The sequence below is a fragment of the Myxocyprinus asiaticus genome, chromosome 29 (genome assembly GCF_019703515.2).
Source record: "Myxocyprinus asiaticus isolate MX2 ecotype Aquarium Trade chromosome 29, UBuf_Myxa_2, whole genome shotgun sequence".
Taxonomy (NCBI): Eukaryota; Metazoa; Chordata; class Actinopteri; order Cypriniformes; family Catostomidae; genus Myxocyprinus; species Myxocyprinus asiaticus.
The window spans coordinates 7,836,313-7,853,189 of record NC_059372.1 but is presented as its reverse complement, the minus strand read 5'-3'; the positions used below and the strand labels follow the sequence as shown (position 1 = coordinate 7,853,189).

The 16,877-nt window shown below is 42.1% G+C and overlaps 1 protein-coding gene across 1 annotated transcript in view; it reads right to left on the bottom strand.

Moving 5' to 3' along the window:
• Nucleotides 1-4,446: 4,446 nt before the first annotated feature.
• Nucleotides 4,447-16,877, bottom strand: part of LOC127420555 (protein shisa-like-2A) — a 53,948-nt gene continuing 41,517 nt past the window's right edge. Inside the window, exon 3 of the mRNA XM_051662930.1 lies at nt 4,447-4,819. Within this exon, the coding sequence (XP_051518890.1) occupies nt 4,635-4,819 (185 nt within the window). The 3' untranslated portion in view covers nt 4,447-4,634. The remainder of the gene's footprint in view (nt 4,820-16,877) is intronic.

The window sequence follows — 16,877 nt, the reverse complement described above, 5'->3', positions numbered from 1 at the left end:
CATGCCGGGGGCTTCCCGGCTTGAGGCAACGCCGGGAGGAGTGTAGAGCCGAGGAGGGCGGGGCCGGGGCCGGCTGGAATGACGCACGCCCGGTCCCCAATCAGCCTGATGGGGCGCGCGAGGGATAAAGGCGGACGGGGACGACAGTTCGAGAGAGAGAATTACAGTCAGCTGTACTGTGTGTTTATGGTTGTGTGTTTTTTGGTTAAGTTGTTTATTAAATTATTATTTAAGTTGTTAAGCTGGTTCTCGCCTCCTCCTTTCCACTGAACCCCCTTACAGTTACGAACCACCGAATCAAACTCAACACCTTCGTTTTACCAGATTTTGTTCTTAATGACGTCACAACCGTTTGCTTTTCGATTTCGTATAAAGTATGCCTGAAGTATGAGTGAAAGTTACCTGAGGTGATATAATCTCTATAATAATTTACGATATTTGTAAATAATTTAAATGTATTATGTCTTGCTTAATGGGCTGGAAAAAATAAAGAGGTTAGAGTTTCCGTTTCTGACAAGCTGAGAACATATATTTTTAACGTTCAAAGGAGATCCTATCATGAGCCGGCAAGCACTTTTGAATCATTAAATGAATATGTGTAAATAATAATTTAAAAAAAAGGCTCAGAAATAAGGTACTAATACCATAAAAAAAACTTGATTTCTCAGTATGTGAACTGGTGTTGAACTACATATTGGCTCTTGAATAAGCAATCCTCTTTAAATAGATTATGAAAATAATTGACCATGAAAGACAATGAAAAGAACTAGACAAATTTATCCAACTTTGTACAGCATCTTGTTGCACAAAAATAAAAAGCTACAGTTAAAACACACAATATTTTGTCTAGCACATTTCTTAAATAGGCAAATCTTCATCTTTGATTTTAGTGCAGACAAAACAAACATTAGCAAAGTTCAATACAAACGTAACAAAAATAAGCCACGCTCTTTGACAAACATTGTAAACAAAGCGTGTTTATGCCATGGCTCTTTCTTTAACTGTACTTTAAAAGGCAACAGTGTTTAATCACTGCATACTGAAAACAATTCAATGTGTAAAATAGGCTTAAAACATTGCAGAAGACATTAAAGACCCCATAATGATGAGTGCAGTTGTTTTTCCCACTTTGATGTATTTTTCTATTAAAAACATATCGTATTTCATATTAGTTTCAGTCGTGAACCAAGATTAGAATAAGGGAGAGAGAACATCTTTCTAGATTGCATTTTACTGGACAAAAAATCTGATTTTTCTGTGAGATATTTTTGGTCCATTTTCCTAGAACAGAAATACTGTAAATTTTAAAAGAGTATATTTGCTAAAAGTTCATTTAGTGCACTAGCATAGAGATGACCTACTAGCAAATAAACATGGACTTAAAGCCACAAAACTCCAATTATGATATTTAAACAGCTCTTGGCATAACAAATGGCAAATTTCCAAACCGTTCGCCATAAATTAAATTATACATATTATATATAATAACAATACACTCTGATGCATGAACTGTTAAATCACAAAGTAAAAAAGTATATATATATATATATATATATATATATATATATATATATATATATATATATATATATATATATATATATACTTTTACTCCAAAATTATATATTTTAAGAAAGTTAACTGCTGTTAACAATAGAGGATAATGGTAAATATGGCAGAATTTCTTGGTGCATACAGAAGGGAGTGCAAGGGTCAAAAGAAATCACTGATCACAGTTTCACACCCAGGGGGGTGCATTTTCAATACAACGACATAAATTACTGCTTAACCACCATAGTACGATGCATCATTGAAAAAATTAAATAGCTAGTCACGAAATCGTAGTAAATATGTCGCACATCCATCGTTCGAAACACGTTGGTTGAGCTGCCGTTAATGACATTACTCAGGGGATGGAGTAATAACTTCAGCAAATATTAAATTATAATAGCTCATTTACACGAACACCAGAAAGCCGTTTAATGCGAGAAAGCTGCTGAAGACACGAAAGCGGCATGCACTTTGTAATGCGGCAGATGCATTGCGCTGCAATAGTGGGGTTTCCCTATACACTACCGGTCAAAAGGTTTGAAACACTTACTCATTCTTTATTATAATTTTTTTTTTTTTGTTGTTGTTGTTTTTTTTACATTTTAGAATAATAAAGTCATCAAAACTATGGAATAACATAAATGGAATTATGGGAATTATGTTGTGACTAAACAAAATCCAAACAAAATCAAAACTGTGTTATATTTGAGCATCTTCAAAGTAGTCACCCTTTGCCTAGAATTTGCAGAAATGTACTCTTGACATTTTCTCAAACAACTTCTTGAGGTATCACCCTGGGATGCTTTTTAAACAGTATTGAAGGAGTTCCCATCTATGTTGGGCACTTATTGGCTGCTTTTCTTTATTATTTGGTAAAAGTCATCAATTTCAAAAACCTTTTTTTTAAATAAAATTTTAGTTTTATAATGAAAAAAATTTATATGGAGGCACAATTGAATTTTTGTCTACAAAACTAATTTCAAACATTTTAAGCATACGCCTTCAGATCAAAAGATTTTTTAACATCATGAGAAACATTTCAGTCAAGTGTTTCAAAACTTTTGACCGGTAGTGTACATTAGACTTCGGTGTTCCCCTGATGCACTTGAGCAGATGCACATGCTCACTCTTCAAAAACATATTAACGGCACTTATCTGTTAACATAAACAAGCCGTGTTTTCAGATAGATTTCTATTAATGGCCTTTAATCCCTCAAAAGGCTGCATTCGCATCAAGTCTTGACAGAATTAATGATATATATGGAATGAAAGATATAGAAGCCTCAGTGAAGTCAAATGATTTCAACTCAGAAAACTAACAAGGAACTATGCTTCTAACCACAGGTGGAGGAGCTGTTGTAAGAAACATCAAATCGTTGAACTATGATGGTAACGATGGAACTTGCGACCATAGTTGGATAATGATGCTTTTGGGAAATGCACCCCTGAATGGTTAAAAATGTCTTGTAGAGATGCATAAGAGCTCTAATCAGATATCTTTACATTGGGTAAAGCAGATTGCAACACTTCTAGTTCCAAATGTGGTGACAAAAATATAAAAAAATGATTATACAAATACAATACAAATTTAAAATAATTATAACATATTATAACTACAAAATATCACAGATTTCATAGTGTGTCCCAAACAAACATACGGAAGCAGAAGACTAAAGCCAAAACAGTCCAACTTTAGATTTTTTTCAGACTGTGCTCAAAGCTATATTGAAGACATTGAAACAAATAAGACAGAGGCCACAGCGGACGTGCTGGTGTAATCGGCTTTGTAAACCCTGTGTCTGAAACACTATAATTCTCACAACTGTGAAACAACACAAGGAAAGTCTTTCACTGATTTAAATTGAGTTCTTTGGCTCAGCCGTAGTGGCACCCAAACAAAGCACGGCTCAGTTTCATGGATAACAATGAAATGCTTTACAGATAAAGCCAAGAGCATTAAAACTTTTGCAAATAAGGTGCAATCTATCCTTTGGGAACTGAGAACCATTGTGTTGGGAACTGAGAACCGGTTCCTATTCATTCAAAAACCGAATGATTTGCGGTTCCATTAGCGGTTCTCGAACGTGCATTATTCCGCCATCATACTAAGATACTCTGACAGTGTTTCCTGCACTACCATTCAGCAGCACTGCAACACCGCTTTTGAATCAGCAGTGCGAAACATACAGTGCAACCAGCGTAGCACAATTCTCTAACGAATGATGCTTACATTACGGTTCTTTTGAAGAGTCGGTTCTTTTGAATCAGCAGTGCGATACAAGAATCTCTTCTGTTAAAATCCTAAATTATCTCGTCATTTGGTAACATTCTGCTGAGGGCAGTAAATCCAATAAGAACTGCATTTCTTATTTCCAAATATTTCTTCCTCAATTTCTAAAAGAATCATTAATGGAACCATTAAGGAACCGGAATTGTTACATTCTTAATTTATTTTAATACTTAAATACATTAAATACAGTGGTAAACCAACACAGATAGCCCACAGTTAAACTAGATTGTGGGTATTCAGTGCATAATCCATAGGATCTTGCGCAGAAATAACCGACCGCAAAAGTGGCACAATTTTTAAGTGAGTTTGCCTTCAGAGAGTCACAAATGCTCAAGTGCTGATCATTGTAAAAGGTTGAATTTGATTCTTGGTTCAAAAACATTACAGCTGAGACTGCGCACCAACTGTAATGAGTAGTAAAAAGTGTGATGTTTGTTTAAACAAAACAATAGAGCTTTTTATTCAGTTAGTTCAAAGGCAAGCTGCTTCATCTGTGATGTTGAGACAATTCGGCATTGATATCACTCAACTTATAGTTCCTGTAGCTCAACTGGCAGAGCATGGCTCTAGCAGACCCAAGGTCATGGGTTAGATTGTATACACTGCAAGTCACTTTGGAGAACAGTGTAAATGTAAAACGCAAGATAATTGTAGATGATGGAATCGAAAGTTTTGTTTTGGCTGCAGAAATTTCCATCCCAGATCATATTTGCTAGGCTAACAATGTTGCGACAGTAACATGATAATTGGATAAAACAATTAAAAAGACTGGATAATTCACAAGTTCCAGTGTTTATGAAGGTCCCTCTACATTGATTGTGGTGACCGTAGCCATGAAGCAGCGCTGGAACAGGCGGTCTGGATCAGGTGGCTGGTTGTCACAGTCTAGTTTTGCCCTTAGGAAATGTTTGCGGAACCCTTGTGGTCCTGATGGCACACTGGGTTGGCTCGGACCCTCCTGAGGACTCGGCTCGATCCCTAGAAATGAGAAACACATAAAAGACACATAAAGATGCGACTTAACATAGATTAATATACCTAGAGAACTATACATAAATATGCGCGTCTCCATCACAGTGGCGGCTGGTGCTTTTCAAAAGTGGGGAAGCACTGACAATTGTTGTTGGTGCTCAAACTACTACTCAATGAAGTGTCTTCACAAAAATAATTAACTAAGGTCAAAAATGCAACAAAATATCTGATTATGAAAGCTGAAATAAATGCATTTAGTCAACTTGTAAATCACTGTACGTGTATCTCCGAGCCGCCGAAAACTCTGGACCCAAAATGACATGTTTAGAGCCTCTCGTCCAATGAACATCGATCTTTTCGCTATTGATTTGAATGGTACAGGCCTCTGCCATTGAAGCATGACTTCAGTAAAGCTCTATAGGGCTGGGTAAAATATCGATTTTCCCATGCATCGCGATCTTCGTTTGAATTATCTCGATATTGATTCTTAAATCCCAAGATTGATCTTTCACTTTATGTAGCACTTTATAATACAAGTAAATTACTCACATGTGCAATCAAATCTCACAGTATGTGACTAAAAATGTCTAAGTTTAACCACTGGCTAGTAAATGTTCAGATTTTACTCACCAGTGATTGAGTAGTATAGCCGAGGAAACGTTATTAGCCCAGAGATTCTTTATCTGCGTGTTGAGATTAAAAGTTTGGTTTATCTCATTCTGTGTGTCCAAAGATGAGATCCATGGATCCATATGTTACTAAATAATGTCTCTTTAAAACCCCTTCCGTTTTTTACTGTCAGTTGTTGTTTTAAAAACAACAACAAAAAAAGAAACATTTAATTCTAATCACACATGGATGTGCTAAAGCAGTGGTTCTCATCCCTGTTCCTGGAGGCCCCCCAACATGGCACATTTAGGGTTGTGCTAAAGAAACCACGCAAGTCTTCTCTTGTTATATGTGCTTACTGGCTGATGACGCTAGTCTTAAAGAGACAGTGCCTGATTAAGCAGGTGGTCTACATATCAATGTAAATACTTGTAAATAGTACAAATTATGCAAGTATACAATACAAATTTAACAAAAATATATATGCAACATTATATATGCAATTTCAAGATGGAATCAATCTTGAAATGAATTGTGCTAAAATGTGACCAAAAACTAATTATAAAATATAATTTGGAAAATTTATTATTTTTGAATTGTTCCTAGAAGGGTTGCCTAGAAGGTTATTTTATAATTAAGAGCATTAGCTGAGAGAGAATTTCTCTTTTATGTATGCTAAATGGACATTGTAAAAGAAATGTATCCATTTGAATCGATATCGAATCGGACGTTTGTGAACTGGAATGGAATAGAATAATCTGTATCAATAACCTGCCCTAGCACTCTAAGGGCCGTGCGTTCAGTGACTTGTACAGTATTTACAGTGTGTAGAAAAAAGCGGATTGCTTTACTTGAACGGATATTGTGATGTGTGATATCTGACACTTTCATTCATTAAAATATTAAAATGCACAAAAAACAAAATGTAATTTATGTACTGTAGATTATTTGTACATTAAACTCGTCATAGCCACATTTTAGGGAAAGGCGTGCTTACCATGTCTTAAAACAGTTCATGATATTGGGTGAGTTTTAGAGTTAGCAATGAACTAATTGGCTAATTAAATAGCTATTTGGTTGCTGCTTTTATTCATGGAGTAAAGTATTTTGGTCAAGCACATGATGGTGCCATGGGCCTACTTTGCAATTTAAGCAGCACCTTTGAAAACGTTTTGGTTACTGTTGTAACCTCCGTTCACTGATGGAGGGATGAGACGTTGTGTCGATGTAGTGACACTAGGGGTCACTCTTGGGAGCCCGAGACACCTCTGATCTTTGAGAAAAGGCCAATGAGAATTGGCGAGTGGAATTTGCATGCCACATACGGGTATAAAAGGAGCTGGCTCGCAACCACTCATTCAGGTTTTGTGCTGAGGTGCCGAGACAGGGTCCCAGACATTTCAGCAGGTAGTACAGTGTTGTGGCAAGAGGGACACAATGTCTCGTTCCTTCCATCAGGGAACGGAAGTTACAACAGTAACCAAGACGTTCCCTATCTGTCACTCACTCGACGTTGTGTTGATGTAGTGACACTAGGGGACCCTATACAAAATGCCACAACTAGCTTAACTGTGTTACGTGGACTGCCGATGCAGGTGCAAGCAAGCTGCTGCGAGCGTAATAGCAGGTGCACCGGTCTGCATGTAGCCTCCCCCAATGCCCCAAAAGACGTCGTGTAGTTCCCCACATCCCTGGGGGGGGGGGACGTAACTAGTATGGGAGCAGGCCGCACCAGCTGCGGCCTTTTCTCTCTATGTTTTATTTCTCCACAGAGTATCTAGATTTGGCTGGGGCCATCTAACGCTATTATTCATGCCGGGGAAGGTGTTCTTTTTGCTTCCTATTCTTTCAGGGGGAAAAGACCACATCCTGCCTGAATGGGAGGTTATCATGTGGCAAATACGTCATGTGGGTTCACGAGCTGCATTCGGAAGAGGTGCAGTGGTAGGTCCTGCCGGAAGGAGAGGAGCTCTACAAACACAGCGACCGGAGGCAGAGAGGGCTCTGCCCAAGGGAGACGTGGGTGGACCGATAGGGAGACCATACCGCAGAAAATACATCACAGGGGGCTACTGGAGGTAACCGGCACCTGTGGAGCACCTACCCCAGTACAGGGCACGCTAGCACACATACTGGGTCTGGCTAGGAAACCCTTCACCGAATTCGCCAGCCACAGGGCTAGGGAGGAAAGACATCCAGGGTTCACGGACTCGTGAACTCACATGGGAGAAAAGAGTGCACGTCTTCGCCTCACGGAGGGGAAAGGTGCTGTACGCAAGTGATACACCCTGCCAGCTGTCCCGCACACTTACCTGTTCGTACCTGACAATATACGGGACAAAACCGGCTCAACCCGGAGATTACAAAATCTCACGAAGGTATTGGGTGTTGCCCAGCCTGCTGCCATGCAGATGTCTGCTAGAGAGGTGCCACTGGCCAGTGCCCATGAGGATGCCACACTCCTCATAAAGTGTGCTCATATTCCCAAAGGGGCGGGCACAGCCTGGGCCTGGTATGCCAGCACGATGGCATCCACGATCCAGTGGGCAAGCCTCTGTTTGGAGACAGCGTTCCCTTTCCACTGTCTGCCAAAGCAGACAAAGAGCTGCTCAGAGCGTCTAAAGCTCTGCGTGCGATCCAAGTAGGTGCGCAAAGCACGCACCGTACACAGCAATGATAAGGCTGGGTCTGCCTCCTCCCGGGGCAGCGCTTGCAGGCTCACCACCTGATCCCTAAAAGGGGTCGTGGGAACTTTGGGCACATAGCCCGGTCGGGGTCTCAGGACCACATGAGAGTCCTCCAGACCAAACTCCAGGTAGGTGTCACTGACAGAGAACGCCTGCAGGTCCCCAACCCTCTTGATGGAGGTGAGCGCAGTCAGGAGGGCCGTCTTCAAGGAGAGGGCTTTCAGCTCGACTGACTCTAGAGGCTCAAACGGGGCTCTCCGAAGGCCCAGAAGGACCACGGAGAGATCCCATGAGGGGAAGAGGCGTGGCCTAGGGGGATTCAGTCTCCTGGCGCCTCTCAGGAACCTGATGATGGCAGCCACATACACCTTCAAGGTGGAAAGGGACAACCGCCCCTCCAGCCTTTCCTGCAGGAAGGAAAGCACTGACCCGACTGCGCATCTCTGGGGGTCTTCACCTCGGGAAGAACACCAATTCACGAACAAATGCCACTTCAGGGCATATAGCTGCCTCGTAGAGGGAGCCCTGGCCTGAGTGATCGTGTCCACCACCGCCGGTGGTAGACCACTTAGGTCTTCCGCATCCCGTTCAAGGGCCAGACATGGAGGTTCCAGAGGTCTGGGTGTGGGTGCCAGACGGTGCCCCGTCCCTGAGAAAGAAGGTCCTTCCTGAGGGGAATTCGCCAGGGAGGGGCTGTTGCGAGGAGCATGAGGTCCGAGAACCAGATCTGGGTGGGCCAGTACGGTGCCACGAGGATGACCTTTTCCTCATCCTACCTGACCTTGCACAAGGTCTGGGCAAATAGGCTCACGGGGGGGGGAACACATACTTGCGCAGCCCCCGGGGCCAGCTGTGTGCCAACGCGTCTGTCCCAAGGGGAGCCCCCGTCAGGGAATACCAGAGTGGGCAGTGGGAGGATTCCCGGGAAGCAAACAGGTCTACCTGTGCCTTGCCGAATCGACTCCAAATCAGCTGGACCACCTGGGGGTGGAGTCTCCACTCTCCTCTGAGCATCACCTGCTGCGACAGCATGTCTGCTGTGGTGTTGAGGTTGCCAGGGATGTGAGTGGCCCGCAGCGACCTCAGTCAGAGACAGCGGGCAAGTTGCGACATGCAACGTGAGCGTAAGCCGCCTTGGTGGTTTATATACGCTACCGTCGCTGTGTTGTCCATACGGACTAACACGTGCTTGCCCTGGATCAACGGCAAAAGCCTCCGCAGGGTAAGCAGTACTGCCAGCAACTCGAGGCAATTGATATGCCAACAAAGTTGTGGTCCTGTCCAGGAACCGGCAGCTGCATGCCCATTGCACACGGCACCCCAGCCTAGCTTAGAGGCGTCGGTCATGACCACGATGCGCCTGGACACTTGCTGTAGGGGAACCCCTGCCCGCAGAAATGCAAGGTCTGTCCAAGGGCTGAACAAATGGCGGCAGATTGGCGTGATGGCCATGCGATGTGTGCCGCAGCGCCATGCCCATCTTGGGACTCGAGTCTGAAGCCAGTGCTGAAGCGGTCTCGTATGCATCAACCCGAGTGGCTTGACCGCCGCCGAGGATGCCATATGCCCCAGGAGCCTCTGAAAGTGTTTCAGTGGAATCGCTGTTCTCCGCTTGAATGACTTCAGGCAGTTCAGCACTGACTGGAGGTGGGGGCCCGCGTTTGTAGTGCCCTGGCCGCAAATGCTCGGTGTCCGGTCGCCGTGATAATGGCGGCCATGAACGCTGGCTGTGTGACCCAAGGAGAGAGGAAACCGCTCTTTTTTTGACAATGTGGGTACCGCAGCCCGTCCGGGGTGCAGCGAACGCAAGACAAAAGTGAACAAAAGATTTTCCTCCTGGCCCTCCACCGGGGGACGGAGTTCTCTGGACACAGCTCCAGGGTTCCGGCGGACATCTTCCTCCTCGGGTCGTCCGTCTCAGGGGCCATGAGTGGCGCCCCGAACCCAGGAACCAATCGTCAAGCCGCGAGGGCTCAGGGATGGGTGGAAGGTTGAAATGAAGTAGGAGTTTTGGGTGACAGTGTAAAAAAAGTCTTTATTACAGAAATATGGGCAATTTCCATGTATGTTGGTAAAATATGAAATGCCTTACCAACACTACCCACACAAAAATATACATATACACTCACCTAACACTTTATTAGGAAGTTTGGTGAGGCATACTGAAAAAAAGAAAAGATGCAGGTTCAAATATATTAAGAAGTGGTCCAGTATCTATTAAAATTGTGCCCTTGCCATGAACAAGGCATCTAACCGCAGGTTGCTCCATGAGGACTGTTGCTGAAATAGGTATAATTTAAAGCACTTTGGATAAATGCATCAGCTGAAAGTCAACTTGACCACAGTGAACATGGTATTAAACATACATTTAATTACATAACAAATTGAAACTGAAAACATACAAAAAATAATCCCAGAGTTAAATTAATTGGATACCATTGGAAACACATACTAGCAAACCACATGCCTTCTAGGGGTAGTGATGAAAATTCTCTTATAATTCAGAAAAAATATTCAGTTCACATGATAGAAGACAGCTTAATTAAGCAATACCTGGAGTGGCAGTTCAAAAGACCAATTTTCATGTAAAAATTATGCCTTAAAAACTGGATGCTGGGCCATATTTGACCCACATATGCTTTCTAGGGTTAAAGGTTTTTAAGTTAAAATGTATTTAGTTTATGAAGAAAATGAATGAGATATTTATTTCTGGAACTAGGCTATTGTGCTCTATTGCACTGCTCAAAAATATAAGTATACAACCTGAGCTCACTCTTAGGAATATTTAACATATACAAGTAAAGTCATGCAAAGTATTTTTAAACTACTCTTAAAATGCAAAGTAACCATTTTTTATTTCAGTGATAACAACTGAACATCATTTGCTGCAATAACATCATGTGCCATTAATGTAGCCTATTACTGTTCAGAATGTTTATTATACTGTTAAGTATTTTACATACTGTTTAAAACATGCTGAACTATTCGAGTATTGAAATTTGTTATGCTAGCACTATTTGTACTATTTGTTTTCTTCCTTTGATTAATCACCTCTGCTTGATTAATTATCATTTGTAAGTTGCTTATGAATAAAAGCATCTGCTAAATAATAAAAAAAAGTATATATTAAATGTAAAAAATATTAAGCAGTATTCTGTATGTTAAGCAAAAAGCAGTATTCCTCCGAGACTAAACATTTAGCTAGTGGAAAACTGTTTAGGGTGTTTTGCAGTTGGGTTTAATCTAAATTTTTCTCTCTGACAAACACACACACAGAGATCAAAGTGTTCTGTTCTCCTCCTCTCGTGAGTTACATAAAGACCCCTTTTATGGCATAATTCATCTTTTGGTTCATCTCTCACAACCCAACAAACACACATATGTATAACCTTCTGTTTATATTCATCATAACTAGGGATGTCATAAAATATCATTATTATGTTATTTTATCAATACATTCTTGAGGCATTGATATTAACATCAGCCAACATTTTAATTAGAAGCCTTTAGAAATTTGTGTGCTTTCAATTCACTGCCAGTTGCATTCCATTAAATGTCTGACGTAATACATTGGGAGCCCACAAGGGGGTGACATAACATTTACTGAAGCCAGTCGTGGCATGAACAAGGCACAACTATTACACACACATTACATGCTGATGGCAGTCCAAAGTTACAAAGGTTTTTGTACTTCAAGAATTAACAAAGAGACATGATGAGTTTGCAGTTTAGTGTATGAAACTGGTGTAAATGTGCTAACTGAACAATCAGAAATGGCGATGTTTATTTAGCAATTTCTCTTAATGAAACCTTGAATAGGCTTCATTTAAGCTGTCAAACCACCAAAAGACCATACAGTACTTGTAACTGAAAATATATTGTGTAGGCTTTATGAAAGATGCTTATATGCAATATCATCCAGTAATGACTAGAGTAAATAATCTGTTTAATAATGATTTGGGTCGAATTTAATGGAAAACTGTGCGAGTTCAGCTCTGTGGTGTTGCAGAATTTTTTTAACAGCCCCCAGAGACGCCAAGCCCGGGGTGTGTATGTGCCTTTATAGAAAATAATTATTTTGAATTTTAGAACATGCCATGTCGTCGTCAGACACGTCCGGTGCACAACCCAATTTTAATTAACCCTGCCGCTCACACTTTACCAAAGTTGTGCTGAGAAATATGTTAGAAAACACTAAGACTATTGTGCAACGAGCAGCCCTCTATCAATAATCAATCATCAGGAAAATCTTCCAATTATCGATGCGTGAAAATGGCATCGATCCCAAGACCAATTATAATGTTTCTCAACATTTATGTCTTGGAGTTAAACAGTGCATCTTGTAAAGTTTTTACTTCAGTAAAAGCTTTGAGGGTCGATTTTAGTCAGGCTGGAAAAAGGACACTGCTATCGTCAGTTAACCAATGACAGTTTGCTTTGCTGTAATGAAGCAGCGAGTGTATCAAAAGTGACCTCAAATGAGAAGAAGAATTAAAGGGATTGTTCATCGAAAAATAAAAGTTCTGTCATTGTTCGCTCATCTTCGTGTTGTTCCAAACCCATATGACTTTGTTTCTTCAGTGTAGCAAAAAAGGATACATTTTGCAGTGTGCTGTTCCTCAAACAACAACAATGAATGTAGTAACTCAAGTAGTGTAACTCAAGATGGCGCCGAGTATGGCTGCTGCGTTGCGAGCTCCGACACAACATAGTAGTGTTTTGTTTGTTTTGTTCACAATTCTTATGTTTTTTGTCTTGGATGTTGTCTGCCTTATTGTCTACGACAGACAAACACTTTTGGACATTGGTTCAGCAATTTCACACCGTAAACCGGACTTCAAATTCTTCAATGTCGACCCGCTGTTTACAAACACGCAAGCGGAGCCCTTTGTCTGGGCTGCATGGCCGCGGAAACGCAGGAGGAAAATGGGAAACAGAGCTGGCGTTCTCATCAGAGTAAGACGCTGCGCAAATCGACCCCCGCTACCCAGTATTCTACTGGCAAATGTTCAGTCTCTGGATAACAAGCTCTGCGAGCTGAAAGCGCGGATCTCTTTCCAACGAGAGACGAGGGACTGCTGCATTATCTGCCTTACAGAAACTTGGATGTCTGCGGAGATTCCAGACTCAGCCATTGAACCCGCAGGGTTCTCCATGCACCGAGCGGACAGAGCGGAAGACCTCTCAGGTAAAAGCAGAGGTAGTGGTGTATGTTTTATGATCAACAAATCCTGGTGTGATCAGAGGAACGTACATTCTATCAAGTCTTTCTGCTCTCCTGATCTGGAATTTCTCATGCTTCTGTATCGACCATTCTGGCTACCGAGGGAATTCACAGCGGTCACTATCACTGCTGTGTACAACCCGCCACAAGCCGACACAGACAGGGCACTCAAGGAACTGTATGGGATTATAAGTGAGCAGGAAACTGCGCACCCTGAGGCCGCGTTCATTGTGACCGGGGACTTTAATAAAGCGAGTTTCAAATCAGTCGCACCAAAATACCACCAACACATCAGTTTCAACACACGAGGGGACCGGGTTTTGGACCATTGCTACTCTCCCTTCCGGGATGGCTACAAATCCCTCCCCCGCCCACCATTTGGCAAATCGGACCACTCTTCCATTCTGCTTCTGCCCGCTTACAAGCAGAAACTGAAACAGGAAGCACCCACCCTCAGAACGATCCAGTGCTGGTCGGACCAATCAGACTCTACGCTACAGGACTGTTTTGATCACAAGGACTGGGAGATGTTCCGGTCCGCCTCTGTTGACGACATCGAGCTTTACGCTGATAGAGTAATGTGTTTCATCAAAAAATGCGTGGAGGACGTGGTTCCGACCAGAACAACCCGGATCTATCCGAACCAGAAACCATGGATAAATAGCGATGTTTGCGCGGCACTTAATGTGCGGACCTCCGCTTTTAATTCCGGGAACGCGGAGGAGCATAAACAAGCCAGTTATGCCCTCCGAAAAACTATCAGAACAGCAAAACGCCAGTACAGGAGCAGGATTGAAGGACAGTTTAACACCACCAACTCTAGAACCACATGGCAGGGAATTAACATCATCACGGACTTTAAAGGGAATAAAAACTCCGCCATGAACACCCCTGCCTCTCTCCCGGATGAGCTAAATACTTTTTATGCTCGTTTCGAGGGAAATAACACCGTCTTCGCGGAGAGAGCTCTCGCGGCTGAAGCTACAGAGGTTAGTTCACTCTCCGTCTCTGTAGTGGATGTAACCCGATCCTTCCGACAGGTGAATATCCGCAAAGCCGTGGGCCCAGACAGCATTCCGGGCCGCGTCATCAGAGCGTGTGCGAACCAGCTGGCTGGTGTTTTTACAGACATTTTCAACCTTTCCCTCTCTTTGTCTGTAGTCCCCACATGCTTTAAAACATCCACCATTGTGCCTGTTCCAAAGCAATCAAAAATAACTTGCTTAAATGACTGGCGTCCTGTTGCTCTGACCCCCATCATCAGCAAATGCTTTGAGAGACTAATCACAGAGATTACATCTGCTCTGTGCTGCCTCTCTCTCTTGACCCATTGCAGTTTGCTTACCGCAACAACCGCTCCACTGATGATGCCATTGCATCTACAATACACACTGCTCTCTCCCACCTGGAAAAAAAGAACACTTATGTGAGAATGCTGTTTGTAGACTACAGTTCAGCAGTCAACACCATAGTGCCCTCCAAGCTAGATGAGAAACTCCGGGCTCTGGGCTTAAACAGCTCGCTGTGCAGCTGGATCCTGGACTTCCTGTCAAGCAGACGCCAGGTGGTTAGAATAGGCAGCAACATCTCCTCATCACTGACCCTCAACACTGGAGCCCCACAGGGCTGTGTTCTCAGCCCACTCTTGTATTCCTTGTACACACATGACTGTGTGGCAACACATAGCTCCAATGCCATCATTAAGTTTGCTGATGACACGACAGTGGTAGGTCTGATCACTGACAATGATGGAACAGCCTACAGAGAGGAGGTGCACACTCTGACACACTGGTGTCAGGAGCACAACCTCTCCCTCAACGTCAGTAAGACAAAGGAGCTTGTGGTGGACTTCAGAAGAAAAGACAGAGAACACAGTCCCATCACCATCAATGGAGCACCAGTGGAGAGAGTCAGCAGCTTCAAGTTCCTGGATGTCCACATCACTGAGGAACTCACATGGTCCATCCACACTTAAGTCATTGTGAAGAAGGCTCATCAGCGCCTCTTCTTCCTGAGACAGCTGAGGAAGTTTGGAATGAACCGCCACATCCTCACACGGTTCTACACCTGCACTGTAGAGAGCATCCTGACTGGCTGCATCTCCGCCTGGTACGGCAATAGTACCGCCCACAACCGCAAAGCCTGGTACGGCAATAGTACCACCCACAACCGCAAAGCACTGCAAAGGGTGGTGCGAACTGCCAGACACATCATCGGAGGTGAGCTTCCCTCCCTCCAGGAAATATATACCAGGCGGTGTGTGAAAAAAGCTTGGAAGATCATCAGAGACTCCAGCCACCCGAGCCATGGGCTGTTCTCACTGCTACCATTAGGCAGGCAATATCGCAGCATCAGGACCCGCACCAGCCGACTCCATAACAGCTTCTTCCCCCAAGCAATCAGACTTTTGAACTCTTGATCTCCCACGATCAAAATACATCAGCACTGCACTTTACTACTCTTATATCTCACACCGGACTGTCATAAATTAGATTATTATATATTATATTCTCTCTTAACAACTCACTATCAACCGACAGCCTGAATGTCAATACAGTACAATACAACCTACTGTTCATTCTATATATACTACTATATATACTTTTTTATATATTTTTATTTTTATTGAATAATGTGTATCTATATTGTGCGTATTGTATACTGTACAGTGTATGTTATTATTTGTATATTGTTGTGTGTAATTCTGTGTATATCAGACATTTAAATTGTGCTGTGTTAATTTGATGTTATTGTAAATTGGTATATGTCTCATCACTGTCACGACTGCTATGTTGATCGGAACTGCACCCAAGAATTTCACACACCATTACACTTGTGTATATGGCTGTGTGACAATAAAGTGATTTGATTTGATTTGAATGGTGGTTTATTCAGTCAAGCTCAAAAAAATCCTCTAAACACAGTCACCACCTTGCAATCTCAGCACGACCATATTGAGTATAACAATCCATCACACAGAACAAGAATTTTGAGTATTCTAACAAATATTTAAAGATCAGTGCCTATTCATCCTCAATCTATTCCATCATCAGATCATTATAAAAGTGGTGCTTTTGTGTTGACATTATAGAAGGACAGACAGATAGGGAAAAAAAGATGTAAGAAGAGGCGTATATGTTTCTAATCAAATGAATGTAATTTGTTCTCTCAAACAAACTCTTGAGGCAAAAGTGGCATGTTGATTATTCTATTTCTGAACGGATACAATGATCTTCATTTATTAACATGGTGAAACTAACGATTTCTCCAAAGATTTTCATTATCCTCTTAAAGGGGTTATATCATGCATTTTTATCATGGCTGTCAATCCATTAAAATTTGTGATCAAATTAATTACATGACATGCCGATTAATTAATCGGATTAATCACAATTCTTCGCCAGAAAGTCCACCAAATAACAATAATTCAATATATAATTATATTTAAATAAATATATAAAATATAAATAAAATAAATATAAGTCAAATAATCAAAATGCATTACATTACTGTAGCAGACAAGACAAGCATTCATAAGACAATG